The sequence below is a fragment of the Tenrec ecaudatus genome, chromosome 4 (genome assembly GCF_050624435.1).
Source record: "Tenrec ecaudatus isolate mTenEca1 chromosome 4, mTenEca1.hap1, whole genome shotgun sequence".
NCBI classification, from domain to species: Eukaryota; Metazoa; Chordata; class Mammalia; order Afrosoricida; family Tenrecidae; genus Tenrec; species Tenrec ecaudatus.
Window position 1 is genome coordinate 178092963 of NC_134533.1, and position 26690 is coordinate 178119652.

At 46.4% G+C, this 26690-nt stretch overlaps 1 protein-coding gene across 1 annotated transcript in view; it reads right to left on the reverse strand.

The window, feature by feature from the left end:
• The window catches only part of GPD1L (glycerol-3-phosphate dehydrogenase 1 like), a 53377-nt gene extending 36366 nt beyond the window's left edge, over positions 1-17011 (reverse strand). Inside the window, exon 1 of the mRNA XM_075547105.1 lies at positions 16805-17011. Coding sequence (XP_075403220.1) covers positions 16805-16851 — 47 coding nt within the window. The 5' untranslated portion in view covers positions 16852-17011. The remainder of the gene's footprint in view (positions 1-16804) is intronic.
• Positions 17012-26690: the final 9679 nt, after the last annotated feature.

Sequence of the window (26690 nt, forward strand, 5' to 3'; positions counted from 1 at the left end):
CAGGACGTCCCATACATATTTATGACACATGGTAAGTGACTGTACACTTGGAGCTTAGAGGTTGTCTCCCTGAGGGAATCAGCCATCTAGAGCAATCACACTCTATAGCCTGTCCCACCCTAAGTAGGGCCCACTCCCTGCTGATATGGATAGTGGATTGCTCCCCTGAAGGAGCGCCCAAAGACAAGGTTAAGACCACTCCAGGAGGACCAAGGTTAGGCTGCCATCTTGAATCTAGAGTCTGCCCATCTTGTTCCATGTGTACCCCTAGTGCCTCCCCTTCCTATAGCGTGTACACCCCTAGCTCATCCTCTTCCTGTCGTGCATATGCCTATTGTACAGGCCTTTCTGTTACATATGTGGTTATCTGTAATCAGGGGGCTTGCACATCCCCCCAGATGTATATAAGCCATGACTGGAAATATATCCTGCTCTCTGCATTGACCTGGCTGCTGAGATCATGGCTGTCTGGGAGGTGAGCAATTGCATGTCTTATATTGTCTGGTGTCTCTTTAATTTGACCCCTTAATTACACAATCGCCCCTTGGACCCACTCGATTCTGGCAGCTGATACCCCACACCTGGGCACCCTGGCCAGCAACCATGGCTTCCCAAGAGAGCACCCAGGTGTAAGAGGTGGATTATGAAAGTCGCCCACTTCTCCATCCCACCCTGCCACTTCTCCCATAGTGAGTCTATAGAGGATGTACACTGGTACAGGTAAGAACTGGAAACACAAGGAACCCAGGACAGATAAATCCTTCAGGACCAATAATAAGAGTAGAGATACCAGGAGGGTAAAGGGAAGGTGGGGTAGGAAGGGGGAACTGATCACAAGTATCTACATATAACCCCCTCCCTGGGGGATGGACAACAGAAAAGTGGGTGAAGGGCAATGTAAGACATGACAAAATAATAATAATGCATAAATTATCAAGGATTCATGAGGGAAGAGGGTGGGGAGGGTGGGGAGGGAGGGGAAAATGAGGAACTGATACCAAGGGCTCATGTAGAAAGCAAATGTTTTGAGAATGATGATGACAACAAATGTACAAATGTGTATGACACAATGGATGGATGGATGGATGGATTGAGATAAGAACTGTAGGAGCCCCCAAAAAAATAATTAAAAAAAAGAAGAAGCGAGTCTATTTCCCCATTACTTGGCTCTGGGTGGGCTTCAGGCTTGATTAGGCCAGGATAATGTTGCGGAAGCAACGCCAAAGCCAGTTCTAAGTCTAGGTCTCAAGAGACCTAGCCTGTTTCCGCTCTTCATTCTGGAGCCCTGTGATCAAGCTCCTGGGGGCCTGCTGGAGCACAAGAGGCCGTGTGGAGGAGAGGGCCCCGCTGACCCAGCTGACGCCATGCTAGACCAGCAGTCAACCCCAAACACAGCAGAGTCCAGCCAGACTCAGCCAGGCTTCCCACCAATACTACTCGGCTAACTACGGGCACATGCATGAGGCCAGCCCAGCCAAGAACTACCTTGCTGATCCATAAATGCACAAGCAAGATTACACACACACACACACACACACTCTGCTGCGGCACTCATTCCAACTCAAGGCAACTGGCTGTGTTACAGAGCAGAATTGCTCCCCAGGAGTTTGCTGGCTGAAATCTCTGTGGAAGGAGTCCCTGGGGAGGTACCTGACTACTGGCTGAAAAGCTGAAGGCTCGGACACACCCAGCGGGACCTGGAAAGACAGGCCTGGTGACCTGGAAGGCAACAGTTCTGCTCTGCAAAACGCAATCTGAACGGACGGAAGCCAGCAACCGTTTCTGTGAGACCAGGCCGACAAGTCTTTCTTCCGTGACACCGCTGGGCAAGTTCGAATCATAGACTTTCAGGTTCACATTTGGGTGCAACCTCTTTGGGCCACTTAAGTACCTTAAGCAATAATAAAGGCTGGGAATTTTAAGGTGTGGTTCCCTGGGCAACCAGCTAGTCACTTTCAGTTTCAATAATGTCATCTGCTTCTCTTTTTCTCCCCTTCATTCATAAGATACATGAAAGAAGAAAAAATTATGAATAATCCCACCACCTAAGAAGAACCACTGTTAGCACTGTGTGTAATTCTCTGTAGTTAAAGGCTTTTAAAGTATAATCAAAGGCCAGCGTATTAAATGCACAAAAAAAAGAGAAGTATTTTAAGAATAGATCTCACTTGGTGAATGTTTATTTGATCTCAGGATAGGAAAGCTCTCTAAGCTTAAATTCAAGAGAAGAAACCACAGAGGAAAGGGTCTCTGTGAGCAACTTCACTGACAGGAAAGGAGGGGAGAGGGAAGAAGAGGAAACCGAGCTTTCCCAACCGGCAACATATGAACCCCAGAGGAACGTGCTTTGGTAGAGTGCTGACAGCGCTTATAAAGCAGGGCGCCCGATTGTACATAGCGCACGCTCACAGGCAGAAATGACCGAGGGAAAGACAGCATCCACTATGCAGCATGGAGCACCTGGTCTGAGGTCCTTCTCTACTCAGATGGAGAGGGAACTGCTTACCCCCCCCACCCACCCCACCCCACCCTATCCCCCATCCTGCTCTGAACTGCACCATCAGCATCTGCCGGTTCCCCAGCTTCCAGGGTGACTCGCCAGCTTAGTGCACAGTTGGAGACGGGCTGATGTTGTAGCGCTTCCATGGACCAGGCTTATAGAGGATTGTTTATTCTGTATACTTTTCTATATTTTAAAAAATGTCCTCAAGAGACACATGTTCGTTCCCTAATTTTGCTTCCTTCCCCAGCCCCCTGCTTCCTGCCTTCCCAAATTACAAATCTTTTCCACCTGTGAAAATATTTCAACACATCCCAAGTCTAAAACAAGCAAGTTCCAGCAAGCCCCAAGGCTATCTGGAAAACAAACTGACGGGGAGAATGGAACCCACAAAACCCTTCAAACTCATCTTGAACTCACAAAATCCACAGGTATAGAATCCATTCCAACTCACAGCCATCCTGGAGGGCAGAACAGAATGGCCCCGTGGGGTTTCCAAGGCAGTCCCTCCTTATGGAAGCAGGCCACCACATCCTTCTCCCACGGAGCATCTAGAACACACCTGCCCACCTTTCAGTTAACAGCGAGCACTTGACCACTATACCACCAGCGTTCCAGAATTCATTTTCGGCAATACTTCTTTTCCAGCCTACACCAAGCAGCATCTAGGAGCAGCTGTTAGAGACAGCCTGTCCATGATCTGCTCACCCACGCGGCCGTTCAATCACACACGCCACAGGCAGTATGGCTTCTTAATGACTAGAGTATGACGATGATGAAGTCATGTCATTGTGAAAGGCTCAAGGAGCAGGAGATGCCCCAGGAGCCCAAATTATAGGGTCCCAGACAATGGCTTAAGCATTGGACAGCTGATCACAAGATTGGAGGTTCAAACCCACCAGCCACTCTGGGAGAAAAATAAAGCTGTCTGCTCCCATAAAGATTTACCAAAAGAGAGAGCGAGAGCAAGAGAGAGAGAGAGAGAGAGAGAGAGAGAGAGAGAGAGAGAGAGAGAGAGAGAATATGAACCAGATATAGGAGTTTCAGTAAGAAAGAATGCAGAGAATGGTTGTTAAACGAAAGAAAGAAAACGGTTTACATTCGGAAACCTTAAGGGGCAGTTATGTTCTGTCCTGGAGAGTTGCTAGGAGGAAGAACAGACTGGACAGGTTTTGATTTTTGGTTTGGATGATGTCCAAGTCACAGATTCATAAATCACTGATGGCTCTCAAAGCAATGATATTGAGACTTAACCTGCCCCCAGTGCTTCAAACCTTACACTCTACTCACCAGCCTAAGCCTCTGGATAAGCACATCCATCCTCCAGACCTGTCTAAGAATGATGGGAGAGAGCCACGTGGTCCACATTCTAACAGCACCTACCACCTGCCTACTGTTGACACAGTAACCAAAGTCTGCTGCCCTTCCAGGCGAGAATGGCTGAAGGTTATTGTCAAAGCTCTCCGGAACCCGGGTAAGGCTCGGACTGCCTTGAAAGCTCAGCAGTCGCCCCCTGGGCGAGAGATGAGGCTGTCTGTAGCTGTAAAGAGTTACAGCCCTGGAAGCCCTGTAGAGGGCCACTCGGAGATGGGATTGACCCAGGGGCAGTGCCTTCCAATCCCACCAAAGTGGACGCTCAGATTTCCAGTCTGAGCTGGGCTCCTCACACGTTTGTTATCCCAGAGCAAACAAAGCACTCTCTCATATTTCTATCCACTCTAAAACAATCTCCCACCTGAGAATGCCACCTTTCACCCTCATCCTACCTGCTTCTTAAAGAGAAAAATGAAGTAGGAAATCACAACTACATAATTTTCATACATCATTAAGAGATTGGCTTCTACAGATAGATCTACAAATGGGTGAGTATAAGGTTACTCACGTAACACTGCTAACAGCAAAAGCATAACCTCCCCCCCCCCGTCACCCATCGAGAGGGGATTACCTAAAGATAAAACTGTACACAGGAATACCATAAGCCAAAAAACCAAACCCACTGCCTTTGAGTCAGTGCCAATTCATAGCACTCCTATAGGACAGGGTAGAATTGACCATGTGGGCTTCTGAGACCACTATCTCTTTATGGCAGTAGAAAGCCTTATCTTAATCCCAAAGAGTGCTGGTGGTTTCAAACCGATTGTCTTGTGGTTCGCACGCAGCTCAATGCATAACCTACACCACCAGGCCTCCCACAGGAATACCATGCAGCCATGAAAAAGAATGAAGATGTTCACTGCGTGCAGGTATAGGAAGATCAAAGCCCTTTGAGAAATCAAGGTGTAAGGAGAGTATCCGCTGTCACTGTCCCAGGGGGCAGTCATTAGCTGCGCATTTAAAAAATTAATTTTAACTAACTTGAATGAAATCAAATGACAATTTTTAGTCACAACAGCCATGAGTGACTAGTGGCCAGTACATTTAAACAGCACAGATAGAAAATGCTTCCACCAATTCAAAACGTTCTATTGGGGAAACCCTGATACACATGGCACTACTACACCTTGTATCAACAATTAGAAGGAAGAAGCAATAAGACGTGAGTTTCCAAGACTGTAACTGTTTGTGGGGGTAGAAAGGCCCATCTTTCTACCTCAGAGCTGGCTGATGGCTTTGAAATGCTGACCTCATGGATCACAGCCCAATACATAACCACTACTCCACCAGGGCTCCTTGGTAGTGGAATAAGATTCAATAAAAGAAAAAGATTTACTATTTTACATGAATGACACAAGTATTCTGAATTTTAAAAAATTGAACATTGTTAAAAACAAGGTGTTATGTAATAAATTTATTTTTCATAAATCAAAAAAAAAAGAAAAAGATTTAATAAAAGATGGGTACCACATAGAAAAAGCACACCAGCCTGTGCCATCATGAGGTGTTGACAGGATCAGGTAACTGGCATCAGGAGACTCAAAAGAAACATTGTTGAGAGCGAGGGGGAGACCCAAAGCCCCTCTAGACAATGGGACATTCCCTCACAGAAGGAAGGGACGAGTCAACCAGGGTGTAGCATAGGTCTGATGAAATGCACAATATTCCTCTGGTTCCTTGAGGCTTCCTCACCCCCACCCCTCGAATATCATGAACCCAGTCCTGCCTTTCACTTAGGGCTAGACTGGAGCATCTACACTGGTATAGATAAGAGCTCATGACACACAAATTTGGGTCAGAGATGGGTAGCGGACAGGTGGGGGAGGTGGGGGGAAAGAGGACTGACCACAATGATCGACACATATCTACCACCACCCCTCCAGGGGGAGGAACAACAGAAACCGTGGGGAAAGAGAGACAATGGTCAGTGTGTAAGATAAGAAAATAATAATTTATAATTTATCAAGGGGGCACAAGGGAGGGAAGGGGAGGGAGGGAAAAGAGGAAATGATAACAAGGACTCAAATAGAAAGTAAATATTTAGAAAATGATGGCAACATATGTAAAAATGTGCTTCATACAATTGTTGTATGGAATGTTATAAGAGCCCCCAATAAAATGATCTTTTTTAAAAAAAGATGGGATCAGAAAGAGAATTTTCACATCTGCAGTCTTAAACCATGTGAATTTTTTCCTACTCATAAAGTTTAAATTAAGAAGTGAATCTGGATGGATGCATGAATGGATGAGTAAATGAGTCCATGGGTGGGTAGATGGATGCAGCAGTAGATGAGTGTGTGGTTGGATGGAGGGGTGGGTAGATGGATGCAGCAGTAGATGAGTGTGTGGTTGGGTAGAGGGGTGGGTAGATGGATGCAGCAGTAGATGAGTGTGTGGTTGGGTGGAGGGATGGGTAGATGGATGCAGCAGTAGATGAGTGTGTGGTTGGGTGGAGGGATGGGTAGATGGATGCAGCAGTAGATGAGTGTGTGGTTGGGTGGAGGGATGGGTAGATGGATGCAGCAGTAGATGAGTGTGTGGTTGGGTAGAGGGTGGGTAGATGGATGCAGCAGTAGATGAGTGTGTGGTTGGGTGGAGGGGTGGGTAGATGGATGCAGCAGTAGATGAGTGTGTGGTTGGGTGGAGGGGTGGGTAGATGGATGCAGCAGTAGATGAGTGTGTGGTTGGGTGGAGGGGTGGGTAGATGGATGCAGCAGTAGATGAGTGTGTGGTTGGGTGGAGGGGTGGGTAGATGGATGCAGCAGTAGATGAGTGTGTGGTTGGGTGGAGGGGTGGGTAGATGGATGCAGCAGTAGATGAGTGTGTGGTTGGGTGGAGGGGTAGGTAGATGGATGCAGCAGTAGATGAGTATGTGGTTGGGTGGAGGGGTGGGTAGATGGATGCAGCAGTAGATGAGTGTGTGGTTGGGTGGAGGGGTGGGTAGATGGATGCAGCAGTAGATGAGTGTGTGGTTGGGTGGAGGGGTAGGTAGATGGATGCAGCAGTAGATGAGTGTGTGGTTGGGTGGAGGGGTGGGTAGATGGATGCAGCAGTAGATGAGTGTGTGGTTGGGTGGAGGGGTGGGTAGATGGATGCATGGGCGGGAGAGTAGGCAGGTCAGTGAGGGACTATGATCAGACTGCTCCACCACTTCGCTGATAACTTAGAACACATTATGTAACCGTCTTGTAACCATCTATGCCACTGATTCCTTGACCTATTCTAAATAAGGATGATGACAACATTCCACTGAGGTAACGTATGGTAAGGATCCAACAAGTGTTAGTCTTTATTACAGTACCCAATGTCTGAGAGTGGGCTGGCTGCACCATGCAGATCCTCAACGATAGGTCCTATCTTGGTAGGATCCTCTTAGTCCAGTAGTCCTCCACTTTCTGAATGCCGTGACCCTTTAATACAATTCCTCCTGTGGTGGTGACCCCCAACCATAAAATTATGTTCGTTGCTACTTCATCACTGTCATTTTGCTACTGTTATGAATCAGGCAACCCTGTGAAAGGGTCATTAGACCCCAAAAAGGATCATGACCCAGAGGCTGAGAACCGCTGGCTTAGTCTGAGCAGCCACAGCTGATTCAGCAGTTACTGCCAGGACCCTGCCCAGTTCCCATGGCCTCACGGTCACAGATCCCACAGATCCCAGCACATCTTCCTGCCACTATGACTTCCTTCCTCAGGCTCCTCACAACCCAGAGCTCCACACGAACTCCAAAACCTCACTGCCATCAAGTCCATTCTGCCTGACAGCCACCACCAATAAGCTGAGTCAGCACTGGAGACTGCATCTAGTAGCATGCATTGCTGGTCTTAGTCCGGCGTTCAGAGTCATGTGGCCCAAGCTAGTCCGAGTTCATTGTAAGCAGGTGGGACATTCAATGTATTATTTAAAACAAGGTCCTTTAGAGAGTAATGAAGGGGTGTACTGGGCAACAAGCACAGACTTGAACTGTCCCAGGCAAATGAGAATGCATGGTCACCCCAATTGTAAGTAGGGATACAAATGTGTCCATAATAATTACTTATGTTTCTATAGCACTTGACCATTTACAAAGTATCACCAGCCAACTCACAGGGTGGGAACTAAGGGAAGCCAGGGAGGGGTTCACTAAAGAGATGCAAGTTATACATGACAAGATTCCATCTAATTGTAGGCAGTAGGGATTTAGATGCTTGAGGGCATTTCCATCAAGTTGGAGTGGTTTCATGAATGACTGGGGATATTTCTGTCCCAGTAACTGGTGCCAAAGCAATTAGGTCCGATCTTACCTTTCCCAAGGCTGGGGGAAAATGCGGACAAATTCTAGTGTTTGGTTACCCAGAATCCCTACATAGCACTCCTTCCTTTGGCACTGGAACACCCCACACACACTCCACACAAAAAAACAAGTAAAAGGCCACCCAAAGATAAAGCATTTTTAAGAACCGTGCACCTTGGGATGCCCTCTGGCTATGCTGATGAGAATGGGACACTGCATATCTATCCAAGGCAGTAATTCTCGAATGGAGGCCATGAATGCATTGAAGTAAATGCAGTAGAGAAGAAGCTATCAGACACCAAATAAATAAATAAATAGATAGATAAATAAATAAAAGACACATTTCTGACCGCGTGCACTAAACATCCTGGGTTCTGTTAGTTGAAGCCGCTGATGGAGGAGACTGGGAGCTTCCCTGAAGCACACACTGGAAGAGCAACTGGCCTCATTCACCCAAAGGCTGGAGAATGCTCGGGCGCGGAGGCCAGGCCTTCCTAGATGGCACCGACACACCACCTGCGGGAGCCCGAGCTGGCCTGCTGAAGGATGACAGGCAGGATGGCTGGTCACGGGTGTCATTCGAGCCAGTCCCCCCGCTGGATAAGAGGAAAGGCTGAGGACCCCACCCGCTGACCACGGCCACACGAGGAAGCACAGACGAGCCCAGGAGCAAAGCCAACCAGTGAACCTCGCCGAAATTATCCTCCCAAAGAAGCACGACCTAATCGATGATCATTTTTTGAAGCCACTGTATTTGCGGGGTAGACTGTTAGGCAGCAAGAGATAACAGATTTGTTTCCCGTCTTCCAGCTGTGGAAGGGGTTGAGCACCAATCTAGGAACAACAACAAAGTGCCACCACACCGGCTGCTGGCAGTCACAACTGCCTCATGGTGACCCTAGGTGTGTCCCAAGAGAACTGCACTCTGTATGCTTTCTAGTCTCTCCTCTGGGGCAGTGGTTCTCAACCTTCCTCATGCCGCCACCCTTTCATACAGTTCCTCGTGTGGTGGTGACCCCCCAACCATAACATTATTTTTGTTGCTACTTCTGAACTGTCATTTTGCTTTGCTACTGTTATGAATCGGGTGACCCCTGTGAAAGGGTCGTTCGACCCCCAAAGGGGTCTCGACCCGCAGGTTGAGAACCACTGCTCTAAGGGTATGTCTGGGTAGACCCCAAACTCCCTCCTTCCCATTAGCATCCGAGCACGGTTAGCATTTGCATTACCCAGGAGCTCCAAAGTGCCACTCGCATGGCCTTAATGGAGGTCTGAGGCCTTCAGCATGTTGAGCTTAGTTCTTAGCATCAAATGTTGATGCGAGACGGCAGGTGGAGGGGAAGGTGTCCTGAATGGCCAGGACCCAGAAACTACCTCGAACCAGCAACCTTTGGGAGACTAGGGGAGATTACTCAGAGGTTAGACTTTTCTATCCAAAGGAATGTGTTATAAAAGAAAGTGGATTCACTGAAGCATTGCTCTGAGAATAACAGGCGAAAATTGAAGGTGCAGCTAAAAATCTTTTTCTATCAATTAATCTGATAGAACAATGTTTCCATCTGGTCCCTTCAAAAGCCATAAGCTGTGATCATGTATCATGTCTCCGGAAGAAAGGACAGACACAAAGCACATGATAAATATATCTAAAGACACGTAGAACCCTGGCACTCACCCGCACCAGAACTTGATATCATCGGATTTCAACGCCAAATGTCGAGAGAATTTTTAATTGGAGCTCAAACGAAACATCAGAATCTGACCCAACGCACGTGGTTTTTGTAAACAAAAGCAGTTCGTGTTTCAGTCACTGGGAGTTAGTTGGTGTTGTTAGTGCACATGGTTTAAACCTTTTGAGGCTGTGTTCCAATTGTCTTACTATAATATTCCTAGTTTTTGTGGCTTTTTGTACTGTTTTTAGATTTAAAAAATGGGTCCTAAGAAAGAAGTTTTTTGAAAAAAATCATCATAAGAAACTGGCTAACCGTGCTGTTGATGTTGTTGATACTTTAATAAACCCGTTAGGGAAACGCCAACAGCAGACCACATTAGGCAGATTTTCTTTTCTTAGAGAAAGCCAGCCAGGTCCTAGTGAGAAAAAAAAAAAAGAACAAAAAGATTTTTTTTTTTTCAATAGAAAGCCAGCCAGGTTCCTAATGAAAAAGGCAAAGAAGAGGGAAAAAAAAAAAAAAACTCCTGCAAAGCAGCTACCAGTTGATTTGATGGAAGGGGATTCCCCTCCCAAACAGTGACTCTCTCTCTCCATCCCTCCTCTCTCTCCATCCCTCCTCTCCACGTCCGTGTCCACAGATCCAGATCCTCATCAGTCTCATGGTATGGACCATACTGTAGTTGTTAAAAACTTTTTGAATGTTGTGTTTCTTATTTAAATTATATTATTTAACTCTGAACTTATTTACATTGTAATTTCTGTGTAATGTTTTGTATAAAAAGGCAAGACTAGGGTAACAACTTGGTGGCCGAGAACGGATTAATCCATTTTCTGTTATTTCTCGTGGGAAACATTGATTTGGAACTCGCCTACATTGCATCTCGAAGCTCCGTCTACAACGAATTAGCGTTGAGGTCCGGGGTTCTGATATATATCCATGTGGAAATCTCCTCTGATACAGATTCATGATTTTTAAGACTTCATTTCAATTTTACTTCTTGTAAGTGGAAGATTCATTGGCTTTTTTTTGCTGTGTGTGTGAGAGAGATGAGTATATAAGCAATATTTTATGCCTATAAATTTGTAAGGAAGAGCCTGCTTCTTACTGAAAATAGTAAGAAAATGAGCAGAAACCTTGCCTCTGGGACTCAAAGGGCCAGTGTTTCAACACTGTCTGAGTAACCACTGACCTTGAGCAAGTTTTCCCTACGCCACAGTTTTGTCATCTAAATAGGTATCATAAAATTACCCCTGGAGGCTGGGGTAATATTTTAAATAGAATATTAAAACAACACTTTAAATAGTTTAAATAGAATGCGGCATGTGCCTGCGGTGGGCAGAGGCATCTGACTTTATTTGGCAGCAGTTTCTGGTGTTATTACAACAATCATAGCGGTTCCTGGCCTTATTACAACAATGGTTCACCGCCCGAGCAGAGGAAGTGGATGAATGATGAGAGCGGTGAGGACTGGGAGGCAGAGGTGAAGAGATAAGAGAGCTTCTGGGTCACTCCTAGAGCCAGACTCATGGATCGCTACCTTGAACAGGTGGGGCAGGTGATGGAAGTAGTTGATTAAGTATCTAGTTTTTATTTGTGGTTTTCATTTGACAAACTTTCATCCCCACCACCCACCACCCCACGCCCACCCGGAGGCAAAGAGTGGATGCTACTCCCAGCCAGGCTGCATTTAGTCCCCTCAGGTCTTCTGGAGCTGAGTCCTCTGTGGGCCGGGGCGGGAGGGCTTGAGGGCGGCTGCAAGCAGGCATGTGGCAGGAATCACAGACAAGAGGGGGGCCAAGGGGACAAATACCAGAGTGCTCTGACCAGACAGCTCTAAAAGACCCCTCAAAAAGGTACTATAAATTTGAGAGCCCAGTTTCAGTCTTCAGTGCAAAGCAGGGCAAAACACTCACTGACCTTCGGTCTCAGAGAAAGCAAGTAATGGTAAAAACAAAGGCCACAACTTATCAGCGACACTCTGCTTTGTGTCCTCTCTCTGGCTTTTGGCCTACACCAGAGTCTGTTTTATGACTGAGGAGGGCATAGGCCGAGGACGCTGAAACTAATAAAAATTAATGAGACTCAACTTGCCGTCATGGAATCGATTCTGGCGCTGTAGCATTGGTTATGACAGCCCCTCGGAGGGTTTCCAGTGCCGTAACTTTGTGGGAATAGAAAGACTCATGAATCGTGTGCCGATCACTATGCCCCGGTGGTGCAGTGACTGAAGTGCTGGGCAGCTAACTGCCAGGTGGGCAGTTCAAACCAACCAGCAGCTCCTCAGAAGAGAGAGGAGGCTGCTGGCTCTCATAAAGCTTTTCCGTTGATTTGCTGGCGGTGGTTTTTTGGCAGTGGGAGCAAACATACCCTCTACCCGAATCATCTCGCTCAATCTGCGCCGTGCTCCCAGGCAGCAGGTACCAGCAGTATAAGCAATGATGCTGGGAGAGAAGCCAGTGGCCCAAGCCCGCGCAGCTGCCAAGTAGGGCAGCCAGGATGGACACCCAGGGGGTCGGGTTCGAGCCCTCCTTACAACGGTTGCACAACTTTGCCCTAATGCACATTTCTGGACATGGGTGCCATGCCCTTGGGAGGTCTGGCTGTAAAAGAGAGTTCTGAGGTTTTCATTCTAGAAATGTAATCTTACATTGTGGCTGGTGAGCTTCTGGAAGGGCTGGGGTAGAAACTTTGTTTCATTTTTAGAGGGACCAAAGTCTTGTTTTACCCAGTCACCAAAATCAGGAGAAAAAAAAAAATCAATACCACTGTAGAGACCCTCCCCCACACACACACATACAACAGTTTCTGAGGTGGCGTATCTTTATGGGAGCAAATGGCCTCATCTTTCTTCTAAGAATGGCTGAAGGCTTTAAAACCCCGCCCTCGCACTTAGCAGTCCTTGAAGTCATTTAGATGAGGAAGTCTGCCTTGCCTTGAGCAGTAGGGCCGGGCTCAGCTGCATGCCAGTGCTCCAAACCCCATCCCTGGCTTCTTTATCGGACCCTCTCCAAGCCACCCAGCTGAGAGGAAAGGAGATATGCTTCAAGGATCGGGCAAGGTAACATCATTAAGCTTGTTTTCTTTCCCTTCGGGAGTCCTTTTGGATAAAGCTCCTGGGCTAGTTAGCTAAATTCGATATTCTAGTCACTGTAGTAAACTCAATGACAGTTTATATGGATTGTGATAAGAGTTGTATGAGTCCCTAATAAAATGTTTGTTTTTTTTAACAATTTATTGGGGCTCATACAATTCTTATCACAGTTCATACATACACATACATCAATTGTATAAAGCACATCTGTACAGTCTTTGCCCTAATCATTTTTTTCTCCTCTTTTCTTTTTTTACATTTTATTAGGGACTCATACAACTCTTATTATAATCCATACATATACATACATCAATTGTATAAAGCACATCCATACATTCCCTGCCCCAATCATTCTCAAAGCATTTGCTCTCCACTTAAGCCCCTTGCATCAGGTCCTCTTTTTTTTTTCCCCTCCCTCCTAAAATGTTTTTTTTTTTTAAAGACAATTCATAAGAGGGAAGTGCTCAGTGTCAGGGTGAGGTCACCCTCCCTATGAACTTGTCCGTGGCAACATTTAGATAAGCTCCTTGAGGTGTTTCAAAGTCCTAAGTGTAACTATTTTGTCCAAGCAACTTTTACCTTGCTGAAGTGGGGGCCAGATGGGCGGGGTTGGTTAGGGCTGTCGATTGGTGATGTTTCAGAATTATCATAACGAAAACATGCTCCACTCTCAAGAAATAAGATTCAGCAAGTCTAGCTGCAGGGGGGTATTTCTGATGGACTACTTTAACAATTAACTTCGATATCCACCATTTTATTCAGTCCATTTAAAATGTTCAGCTTCTCGGATTATTTGCTCCCCATATAGATTTAGTGAGTACGGAAAAGGATACAACGTTGACACACACCTTTCTGGACCTTAGGCTACACGGTTATCCCCTTGTTCTGTTTAATGCCTCCTCTGGGTCTATGTACAGGTTTGTCATGAGTAAAATTATTCGCAATGTTATCCATCATTTGTGATGAGCCACGCCGTCAAATGCATTTGCATAGTCAACAAAACACAAGCAAACATCTCTGGTGTTCTCTGCCAAGATCCAGCCGGCAGCAGCAACACTGTCCCCCACACCATGCCTTCTGAATCTGGCTTGAAGCTCTGACAGTGCCCTGCTAATGTGTGGCTGCGATTGTGTGTGAGTTATTTCCAGCAGAATTCTATTTGTGTGTGACATTAATGACATTGCTTGATCATTTCTACCTTCTTCTGGATCACCTTTCTTTGGACAGGGCACAGATAAGACTGCAACCATGGGCTGAAAGACAGCAGTGGTTGTGGGATGAGGCTGCACAGGGCAGTGTTTTGTTCTGTTGTACAGATGGTCACAATGATGTCTAACAACCTACTGATGTCTCTCCTTGCGACAGATAATCCATTCAAGTTTGTGTTCAAGAAGTTCCCTTCCACCCTCTTGTCCTCCACAGACCCAAAGGCAAGTTTCTTAAGGGCAGGGATTGGGGGGGATTGTATCCATTGGGTGGTATCATCCTGTCCTCCTCCTACAGCCCCACATCCATACCTACACAGGACCAACCTACAAATGTCTACTGACCAGAAGGAATCTCCCTTGTAGGCATCTGGCTTTTTGCTTGCGTGGCTTTCAGTTCCTAAATTCCTGAACCTCTTTGGGGAGACCGTGCCCTCTCTCTAGGACAGGAGCATCCCTGCACACAGGACGGTGGCAGGGAAGCCAGCAATGATTCCAGTAAGATTCCATAATTCATGAAGCCAGGCAGCCTGCCCAAACTGTAGCGTATTTCTCAATTGTCTTGCGGCAGTGTCCATCAAGTTCTACTCTATTTCCCTGGGCTGGAGCCAGCCAAGAAAACCACCGCGTACACTGGAGGGAATCCACAGGCCGGCAGCCAGATCCCAGTGGAGGGACAGGGACCTCCCTCCACTGCTTTCACTCTGTACCCACAGCCAGTGAGGCCTGGCCTGTCTGCTTCTACTACATCTTGCCAGGTAGAACCAAGGGCAAGAAGGGGCAAGAAGAGGAAACAAACCTTCAGAAAACTCAAACTATATGGTGGCTTTTTCCAGTCCCATGGCCAACGAGGCAGCTGAGAGCTCACCCAAGTGACCTTGGGATCAAAACTGGCAAAGGCGAACTGAAAGTCTACCAACAGATTTGCAGGGTGTCAGGAGCAAGCGCATTCCATGTGGGGAAGAACATTCCATTGCCAGGTGAAAGAGCTCACAGAAAAGTGTATCATCCTCCAGTACTTGTAGGGCAGAGGGGAAAGAAAACACAAGGGGCTTCAAAAAGTTCATGGAAAATTGGAATGAAAAGATGATGGCTTTATTTTTTTTAAACTCTCATATATATATAAACATTTGCTGGCCTCTATATGAAATTCCTTTGGGGGTGGGCACAAGAAAATACTAGTTTTTCCTCCAGGTAGAATGTAGAGAAAAAGTATGGGTAGGAAGGAGATTCCCCACTGGTGATTTGTGTGTGTGTGTGTGTGTGTGTGTGTGTGTGTGTTTTGTGTGTCCTGGGGTGGTTCCAACGGTTTGCGTTTGGGCTACTACCCTAATGTTTAGCGATCTGAATCCACCCAGCAGCAGCTAAGAAGAAAGGTCTGGGGATCTGAGCCCGTAAAGACTGCAGTCACCAAAGTCTAAGGAGCAGTTGGACTCTAAAAAACAATCACCTGGAGTCGAACCACCTGGCAGCAAGAGGTTTGTAGTCTGAGTTTTTGAATGACATGCTTGAATGCATTTCCTAGTCAAATATAAGTAAGTAAAACGTGAAGTCTTCAAACATCAATGTAGTATGTTTGTTTGTATGTGCCGGGCACCGGGAAGATGCAATTCTCAAAAGCTGGGGGGAGAGGAACGGAGACGATAGTCAACTCACTGCCTTGAAGTAACCGAGGTCAGCAACAGGGGTACAGGGAGCGACCACTGTCCTCGTTGGGATGGAAAAGTCTTCAAGCAGGTAAGGATTCCTCCAGGAAGTGCTTTCTCGAGTGGAAAAGCAGTAAGGCTGGGACCAGGCTGCAGCTAGTATCCACTGCTGCTGCACTCCTGAACCCCCAAACTGTTCTGAATGTCAGGCCAAACAGACCACTGGTCATCCGAACCACTGAAAGGCCAGTCACTCAAGTACAAGCCCTCCCTTAGCTGTAGGGCAGAGTGCACAGAAATGGGGCGGGGTAGGGAGCGGTTCAAACACCAGATGCTACATCCTACCTTTCCTCCCTTCTGCCACAATCACTGCACACCAGAAACCCACCGTGTGTTCCACACAGGTCGCTAAAGGAGCTGACATCTGTAGAGCGCTTCTAGGAGCGCTGGGCACACATTGCTTCATGTTCGCTAGAGTCAAATAAAAGCCCAATAAGGGGGTGGGGGTGGGGTGTCCAAGCTGTGCCCCGGAGTATTCTCAACGCCCCTGCACGATACTGGGAACGGGGCCTGTGGGAATTGGATTTTCTTCCTGATACAAGATTCCTAGGAGTGGACTTGTCAGAAAGGGGAAGGAGGACACTTCGGAGGGCCAACGCCTGCCCCACCAAGGACGTACCCAACGCCCTTTAGTCCTCTCTGCCTCCGTTTCCTCAACCCCAAAAAAACGACAGCAGGAAAGGCAGGGCTTCCACCAAAGCGATCCGAAGTGTTGCGCAGAGCCGCCGGGCGCGGCGCGCAGGTGGCCTCGGTGCGCCCGCCGCGCAGCAGCGGGCGCGCAGACAGGTGCCCGGACGCGCAGTGCCCTCTCCACGCTGCTCTCCACGCGAGCGCCTCGGCGCGGCCTCCACTGGTGCGCGAGACCCAGCCCGGCCGCCCGCCCGCCTCCCCGCGCGCAGCGCCGGTGCCCGCGCCACGGCTGACCGCCGCCGTGCCCAGAGCCCCGGGAGGCGGAGCCTGCACCGCTCCCACCACCGCTCACCAGTTCCCGGAGCCCACGATGCACACTTTCAGCGGAGCCGCTGCCATGGTCAGGCCGGAACGCAGCAGCTCAGCCCTCGCCTCTCGGATCGGTGGCTCGCCGGGGTCCGCTCCGCCTGCCCTTTAGCGGCTCGCGGTGGCCCCACCCCTCCTGCCACTCGGCCAATGGCCGCGGCCACCTCGGCGCGGACGCTCGGGGCCACAGCTGACAGCCCGAGACGACCCGCCCCGCCGCTCCCGAGAACCACTGCGCACGCCTGGGCCTGGCTGCCCTCCGGGCAGGTTTCGGCACCGCCCCGTCAGCCCAGTGCATGCCGGGACTTGTAGTTCTCACCTCCCCGCTGCGTGCGCCCTTGGTGAGCTTGCTCCCGCACAGCGGCGCCTGCCTCTGAGTTCATACGCAGCGACCCTCGCGCCCACCTCAGAGACTCCATTCCACCCCGCTGGTCTAACCTATCTGGCTGAACCGGCCCAAGGGAGGCTCCTCGGGTTAACTCTATAATGGACTGTACATGAGTCAGGGCTTGAAGTGCACACACTTGTCTTTGCAGCTTCTGCCTCATAGAAACTTGACATAGCCAGGCACCTCTGAATGAGCTCAGATGATCTGGGGCCTTCAAGACCTGGCTGGGCAGTACTTCACTTTAGGGTTCATACCTTTCCTAGTTGTCGTCAGGAAGATCAATCCCGATTTGTAGCCACACCTATTGCACCAGAGCTACCCGGGGCTGGGTGCTGCTTCATCCGCACAGGGTTCGAGGCCTTTCTTACAGCCGCTGGGTCAAGCCGCTTCTGGAGCCTCTTCCTCGTTTTCCCTGACCCTCTACTTTAGTTGCATAATGTCATTCTCCAGAGCGCGTGGAACGCCAAGGGAGCAATCCGGGTGTACCTCTTCAAAGGCAGATTTTTTTCATTCTTCTGGCAGTCCAGGGTATAGTCAATATTCAATTATCGGCACCATAATTCAAATGCATCGGTTCTCCTCCGGTCTCCCATATTCATCGTCCAGCTTTCACACGCATATACGGTGACTTAAAAGTAAGAAGAGGACGTGGAATAAGGGATACCGTTGCTGATGTCAGACGGATCTTGGCTGAGAGCAGAGAAAGCCAGAAAGATGTTTACTTGTGTTTTAGCGACTTTGCCAAGGCATTCAACTGTGTAGATCATAATGAGCTATGGATAGCCTTGAGAATCATGGGAATTCCAAAGCATTTCTCTGTGCTCATGAGGAACTTGTACATGGAACAAGAGGCACTTATGAGAACAGAATGATGTGATACTGCATGGTTTAAAATCAAAGTGTGCCTCAGGGTTGTACCCTGTCACCATACTTATTCAATCTGTATGCTGAACAATTCATCAGAGAATCTGGCTTAATGAAGAAAAATATGGCATCAGGATCCGAAGGAGGCTTATTAACAACCTGGGATATGCAGATGATGCAACCTTGCTTGTTGAAAGTGAGGCAGACCTGAAGCACTTGCTGATGGAGATCAAGGATTGCAGCCTTCAGTGTGGATTACACTTCAGTGTGAAGAAACTAAAAATCCTCACAACTGGACCAATAGGTAAGATTGTGATTAATGGAAACAAAACTCAACTCAAGGATTTCACCTTGTTGGGTGCTCAAGGAAGCAGAAGTTAAGAGGTGTAAAGGTATGTTGTATTAGGTAAATGTGCTACACAAGACCTCTTTAGAATATTGGAAAACAAGGATGTTACTTGAAGACTAAGGTGCGCCTTAACCAAGCCATGGTATTTTCAATTCCCTCATAAGCACCTGAAAAAGTGGAACTTTGAATAAGGCAGACCAAAGAAGAAAAGCACCATGGACTTCCAAAAAGACAAACCAATCTGTTTTAGAAGAAGGTATTCCTTAGCGACAAGGGTGGCAAGGTTTTGCCTCACACACTTGGACGAGTTGTCAGGAGAGCCCTGCCCCTGGAGAAGGACATCACATTTGGTAAAGTGGAGGGCCAGTGGGAACAAGGAAGGCTTTCAAGGAGGTGGATTGAGAGTGACTACCACGAAGGCCTAATGCACAGGAACAATTGTGAGGATGGTGTGGGACCAGGCGGGGAGATGTTCTGCTCTGTTGTGCATACAAGGGGTCACTAAAAACCAGAAACAACTTAATGGCACAAAATACCGTGATGGGGGGTCAGGCACACTTAGACCTCAAAGTGACAGCTTCCTTTTTAATTTTCATTTTAACACTTTCAAAAGGCCATTCACATCGGATTTGCCTAACGCAATAGAAGAATATGCTGCTGATTCATTGTCTGCTGTTTCCATGGACATTGAGATGTAATCCATTAATCTCCCTAGATGTAATCCATTAATCTCACTCCTCTAGCCATAATTCCTTATATGATGTATTATAATTCTGGACTCTGTGTCTGTGGATAGAATTCCACTTTGGAGGGAGTTATTTGCCATGCTCCTGGACAGGATTGAGGTAGGGTTAAGTACTGGTGGTGTAGTGGCTATGAGTTAGGCCAAGATCCAAAAGTCTCGCAGTTGGAAATCACCAGCTGCTCCTTGTGAGAAAGACAGGAATCTCTACTCCCAAAGGCCATTATAACCTCAGACACTGACAGAGGGAGTTCTACCCTATCCTATAGGGTCACTATGAGTTGGCGTTGACTCAGTGGTAGTGTGTTGAAGAGTTCTGACCAAGTCACAACCTTTGTTTCCTTAGAGGCATTTTTAAGACTGCTTTGCTAAGAGGTGTGACTGGAGACGCCATCCCTCATTTTCCTTGGGGTATGGTTGGCTAAAAGTTAAACAAAACAAAACGCCTCCATCAAAGCCATCCTTCTGTGCATCAGGCCTCTCCAACAGAGAGAAAAGGCCTAGGACCATTGGAAGAGTGTCTACCGGATTGTTTGAAGTGGTGGAGGCACCGAAGATTTGGGCACATTGATAATAGTAGGACAGAGTAAGCAGAGCAGCAGGGACTAAGGGATGGTGAGGTAGAGTGACAGGCGAACTTCCTAGTCCTTGAAGGCAAAGCCCAAGGGATCACGTGGCTTGGTGGCTGAAAGCCCAAATGACTTGGCAGTTACCAATAGCCATATACTTACTGTTTGTTGATACTAACGCATGAAAATGAGTCCCTAGTACTATTTATCAAGGAAACACCACTGGAGCAAACTCCTCAGAGACACTGCCCCTCTCTGGGCTGGCTGGAGAGGGATGGAAGTAATCCACTTTTTAATGCACTCTGCCTGAGGGCAGGACTATCTACCCAAAACTCATCCCCATCAAAGGGATTCCAACTCCTAGCAACAAGATGACAGGGAAGAACTGTCCCTGTGGGTTTTCGAGACTGTAACTCTTCATAGGACTAGAAAGTCTTGTCTTTCTCCCTCTGAGTAGCTGGTGGTTTCAAACTGCTGACCTTGCGTGAAGCAGCCCTGTGGGAAACACGCTATGCTTCCAGGCCTCCTAAGATTATTGCATCCTTGGTTAATTATCGGAAGGAATTCAATGAGGGCTTAATCTAGGCGGGGACTCTGCAAAGTGATTTTGGGTTTTCACTGTTGTCCATAGCCTCCTGCAACACCTCTTGGTCTATGTACATGAACACAATGAAATGTTCTGAAATTCCCATTCTTTGCATTGATACCTATAATCTGTTAGGATCCCAGGAAAATGCCTAAATCGATAAACAACTAAACATCTTTTCTTGTGCTCTGAACTGTCAGCCCAGATCCATCTGACATCAACAATGATTCTGAATCCAGTTTATATATCTGGTAGTGCCCTGTTTCAGGTACTACTGCAACTATTGTGAAATGACCTTCATAAAAATATTGCTTACAGGAGCTATTTATAACATTGTTCCATAATTTTTGCATTCGGTTGGATCATCTTTCCTTGGAATGGACACACATAAAAATATCTTGTAGTCTGCCAGATAGATATCGTCCCAATATCTTGGTATAAGCCCTCCCAATGCTGAATTACATTGTTGAAGCATGTCAATTAATAGTCCATCAATGCCTTCAGTGCACCTTGTACTTCTTTCAAAATCACTGGCTTCTGATCATCTGAAATGGCCGAATACTGACAAGTTATTTTTGGCTCAGTGACTGAATTTATTCTATCCTATTATGATATTTCTCACCTCATTCAATAGTTTGCACATAGAATCTTTCAATATGGGAACTCACTCCTGATTTCCAGCCCCTCAGTTCTTCCACTTGGGAAAATCCAAGTGGGTTTTCCCCTTCGGGCTTTCTAACTCCAAGTCTTTTCACAAGTCATTCTAGTACTTTGTCTCCTTGTGCTGCCCTTTGAAATCTTCTGTTCACTCCTAGACAGCATCACTTCCACCTATCACTGTAGCTACTCTATGCTCACAGGCAAGTTTCAGAGTTTCTTCTAACATCCATTTTGGCCTTTTCTTTTTTCCTTTCTTTTAAAAAATTATCATTATTATTATTAGTTGGGATTGAATACATATATCATAGCATACCAAATCTCAATCGTGACAAGTAGAATGTACAATTGCAACCCCAATCAGTTTCCAAACATTCTTTTTCTACATGGACTCCTGACATCTTTTCTATGTTTTTAATGATCATTTCCTTTCTTCAGGTATGATGTCTTCATGACATCCAACAATTAAGTTAGTCCTTTGGTCAGTATTGCTCAATGAGTCAAAGATGTTCTTAAAAAGGTCTCTGTATGAAGGTGGGATAGTCTCAAAGTCTTACTTTGGCTCTTGTGGACTCATTTTAATTTTCACCATCTTCATCGTAAACTTGCATATGAGCCCTTGATACGCTAATCCTCAGTGGGTCCCTGGCCTTCTCTGCTTGATGATATTGAACATCTGCATCTGGTCTTTCCATTCTCAAAACCCAAACCAAACTCACTGCCATCTACTCAATTCTGAATCATAGCAGCCCTATAGGAGAGAGTAAAATTGCCCCCGTGGGTTTCCAAGACTGTAACTCTTAACGGGAGTAGAATGTCCCATCATTCTCCCGAGGAGCGGCTGGTGATTTCAAACTGCTCTAGTCAGTTTGATTACTGTGTATTCCATCCAGAGAGGTCCTTGTACATGGTCACTTTTATGTTTTTTTAAGGTGTTTACAAAAAATCCTTGGTGTCACAACATTCGATCATGCAATATTCCGCATTATTTCTATCACCAAGGCCATGTTTTCCCGCTACCAAATCCTTCTTTGTTTCCAACTTTCACATTCCAGTCACTGGCACTTATCAATGCATCTTGATTGCATGTTCGATCCATTTGAGACTACAGAAGCTGATAAAGATCTTTGACTTCTCCCTGGTTTAAATTAGTGATCTGTGCATAAATTTGAACAGTAATTCTATTAATTGATCTTCCTTTTAGGCATATGAATATTACCCTATCACTGACAAGGTACTCAGGATGGGTCTTGAAATCTTCGCTTTGATGAGGAATGCAACGCCATTCCTTTTCGATTTTTGATTCCCAGGACAGTATGTTTGTCCAATTCAACACGGCCACCCCGGTTCATTTCCATATCTATCTTTACGTGTTCCATTTCTATTTTGACAACTTCCAGACATTTGATTCATGTACTCTACGCCCCACTTATTGGTGGATATTTGCAGCTTTCTCTTTCATTTTGAATTGTGCCACATCAGCAAATGAAGGTCTTGCAAACCCACTCTGTGCGGGTCACTGAGGTCTACTCTGCTTCGAGTTGCGGCTCCTCTCCAGTCGTATCTTGCTTGAGTTCCTTCCTCCCCGAACGAGTCATCTTCTGGCACTGTATCAGACAATGCTCCACTGCTAAAGATTTCACTAGCCTCACCCCACCCCCTTCTCCCAGGTAGGTCACCAAGTTCTCCTTCGCATGGAGGCTCCACTGAAGCCTATCTACCTTGAGTAACTCTTTGGGGATCTGAAATACCAATGGCATAGCTTAAATTTTAAGCCTTGAACATCATGGTTACAAACCAGCCACAACAGTACGACAAATTGTCGCCTCATGGTGGAGTTACAGGTGGGGGAGGGCAAAGTCTTTTACACCAATGATCTATGTCTTAGAATCATAAGAACTTTTAAAACCCCCATGCCCAGGCTCGATCCCAAAGCACCTACCTTTCAGGAGGCAAGATGCAGGCACCAAGAATGAGTTTTCAAGTTCAAGAAGAGATTGCAAAAGGCAGTCAAGACTACAATGTCAGCTGAGAGTGGTTACAAGAACAAGTGCTCTAGCACCTTGAACAATACTAGGCTATTAGTTTAACGCTGGGCTGTGAGTCTGAATCCATGTGGGAGGAAAATGAGACTTTCTACTCCTTAAAAGATTTAGTCTCAGAAACCTACAAGGAAAGCTCTACTCGGTCCCACAGGCTCGCTGTGGATTGGAACTGTTTGGAAGGCAGTGAGCTTGTTTTTGGAGTTTATTGTAAACTGTAGCCTTATGCAAACCTATGCTCAGAATTTAAGCTCTAATACAGCTTTTGTCTAAAAATTTCGTATCTCCTGCCTACGTACTCCTATTCCAGAAGGTGGTAAGTCCACCTGCAACATCATGAGCTGACTATTTGGCAGACATCATCATATTCTATTCATTGATCAATTGACACACCTTACCAATCTGCCTGTGTAGAACATTGAATTTGTTGAATTTTGTAAACTAGGGGTCAAGATTAAGGCAAAGATGAGACAGGTGCCACTCAGGAACCTAAGGCTGAGAGAATCAAGAAAGCTGCTAGAGAATGCATGCTTACGACTTCATTGCTGTTAGTTCAGAGACAAGCATAATTAAATATGTCAGAAGAGCTCAGGATTGAATTGAGTCCTCCCAAAACAAATTGTAAGTCCCAACCCCTATTTGTAGTGGTGAATGTAATCACATTTGAGAACAGAATTTTCTTTGGTATGTTAATTAGGTCATATCTGTGCGAGGTGTTTCCTAACACAATCACATTTGAGTTATAAAGAGGGCAGGTTAGGCACAGAAGCAAGGAAGCACAGATGAAGAAAGATGGATGTCTCTGTGGAGATTATCAAAGACACAACAAAGAGAAGCTGGTGGAGACTAGGATTGCTCCTGGAGCCCTCTGGGAGAGCCTTCCTTTAGCAGGGGTGCAGAAGGTCCAGCCCACAGGCCACCTAAGGCCCGAGAAATCAATACCAGCCAACATTACTCTAAACGCACTGCCATAGAGATGATGCCGGCTCATAGCGGCCCTATAGGGCACAGGAGAATTGCCCTGTGAGTTTCTAAAAATGTAATTTTTTACGGTAGTAGAATGTCCCATCTTTCTCCGACTGAGCTGCTGGTGGCTTTGAACTTCCCACCCTCGGTTAGCAGCCCCACAACTAACCACTCTGCTAGCAGGGCTCCTCCTTGCCAACACCACACACCCCATCAGAGAGAAGCCAGCTCCTCCAAAACCAAAAACTCAATGTTATTGAGTTGATGCCAACCCACAGTGGCTCTACAGGACAGGGTACGGGAATGGAAAGCCCTGTCTTTCTCTCAAGCAGGGGCTGGTGGTTTCAAACTGTTGACCTTCCAGTTAGCAGCCCAACTCATTACCACTATACACTGCCCTGTTCTGCCATCTCATTAGGGGTGAGTTAATTAAATGTTTGACTAGTATGACTGGCCGATAATGGTATAAATATCCAAAGGACTCTTGGCAGAAAAAAAGGTTCCCCTCCCCACTAGAGCCATGTGGCCTGATTTCAGACTCCTAAACTGTGAGAAAATAAATCTCTGCCCTTTAAAGCCAACTAGATGCCACATTTCCATTATAACAACATCAATAAATATGTATAATATAAAAATATAATAATATATTATAATACCATAAATGATTATTTATTTTTAAAATATTTTTTTTTTTGAAAAGAGAAATTATACACTCGAAATGTAGAGTATGGCTATGGTGGAGCGGGGAGTTGATGATTCTTGCATCTTTCACAGAGTGTAAATATTTCTTGCATCTATGGAATGCAGATCTAAGAGAAGGGGAAAGCTGCAACGCAGATGAGTGATGAGATGGAAATGGGCAGCAGGCCGTGAACACGAGGGCTCTGGATCCCGATTTGGAGGTTGTCTATCCTCTGCCAGTTCCAGGCCTGGTTGTCTGATGTGCCAGAGCCGATGATGTCGAACTTGTATGAGCTGCCTTTTCATAAAAGGTTTGACCAGTCAGATGACAAACGGGCCCAGTCTCCTTGTGTCTCTTGGGAGGCCTGGAGAATTTTATAAAACATCTGTGAAATTCATGGAAACAGTGTCTCTAAGAACGCGGTGGGCAGGTGCACGCAACAAGATAAAAGACTGGTTGATGCCTAGGCAGCGAGGAGCAGCCTGGCAGCAGTTCGGAAACCCGGCCCAATAATCTCCTTAGCTAGGGTCTGGGTTTCATGAAAAAATATATTTTTCTTCTTTTAAAAAATGTTTAATGCAATGAATGTACAAATGTGCTTTACATAATTGATGTATGTATGGATTGTGATAAGAACTGTGTGTGCCCCTAATAAAATGATTTTTTAAAGTTTAATGGTTTTATTGACAAATAATTCAGATACCATATGAGTCCATGGTTTAAACATATTGAAAGATTTGTGAGTTGGGCAATTATCACCACAATCGATTTTAGAACATTTTCTTCCTTCGTATACTCAATATTTTTAACCCTCCACTTCCCCCTCAACCTCCCACACCATGAACCTAAGAAACTATTAATCCAGTTACAGCCACTATATATTTACTTCTCATGGATTTCATATAAAGAAAAACAAACAAACAAAAGAAACCAAACTTGACCTATGGTTACCGTGGGTGAAGGAGGAGGAGCTTTTGCTTAGGGGGCATTGAGTTTATTTTAATCTGGTAGAACAATTTGGAGAGAGATATCAATAGTAGTTGTACAACAGTTCTTCCCATGCAGCCATGTGCTTCATGTATTCATCACTGCTTTCTAGCAATGTGTAGTACTCCATTTATATGTATATACCACAGCTTTTTAATCCAATCATTAGGAAATCATGCTAAGCGAAGTAAGTCAAGCACAAAAGGACAAGTCAAACATGAGTCGCTGGGGTAAGCTTTTTAAAAAAAAATGCAAAAGGGCCATGGGCACAAAGCTACTGTGTACAAGCATTCCTGGGATGAGGACCAGGTAATATGGCAGGGACCAGACCAAATACAGTGATACATGTGGTAGACAACTAAAATGGAGGTGGGGATATAAAAAAAGAAATAAGAAATGGGTAGCGGGGACACAGGGCACTAACCTACCCAGGGAGAGGGTATTGTTTATATCTCCACAAGGAAAAAGGGACCAGACTTCAATCCAGTGCTCCAAGATGTGAATGCCAACATGCCCGCATGGAGTAGGGAACCAGTAGAGAGGTCTGGGAGGCCGGCCCCAATCCCAACTATGACGTGGACACCTGCTCCTTCCCCCAGAAGAATTTATTTCAAAGGACGACATTGAATCTGCAGCTCCGGGAGAGAATCATGTCTGATCGGAGCACAGGGGTGCAGATGAAGTGGGAGGAGGAGAGAGTGGAGCACATCCTGGCCCACCAGGCCGTGAGGACGATGTTTCCAATTAGAGCAGCCAGGCCACAGAGAGGACCAAATGGCCGGCCCCACTATGAGACATGACACCCCTCACTGACCCATAGCCCTACTTGGGACAATACCAGAGACACAGTGTGAGAATTGCACCTGATCTGATCCCGCCACACCGAGACAAAACACTAAGGGCATGCAACAGAACAGCAAGGGAATGGAGACGCGAGGTCCCCAGGGAATGCTGAAGGTGGACTTTGGGGCCAGGGCTTGGTGCCCCAACAGACTAGACTGGAAAACACTCTTAAAGGCCAACAAACAGTCCTTGAACTA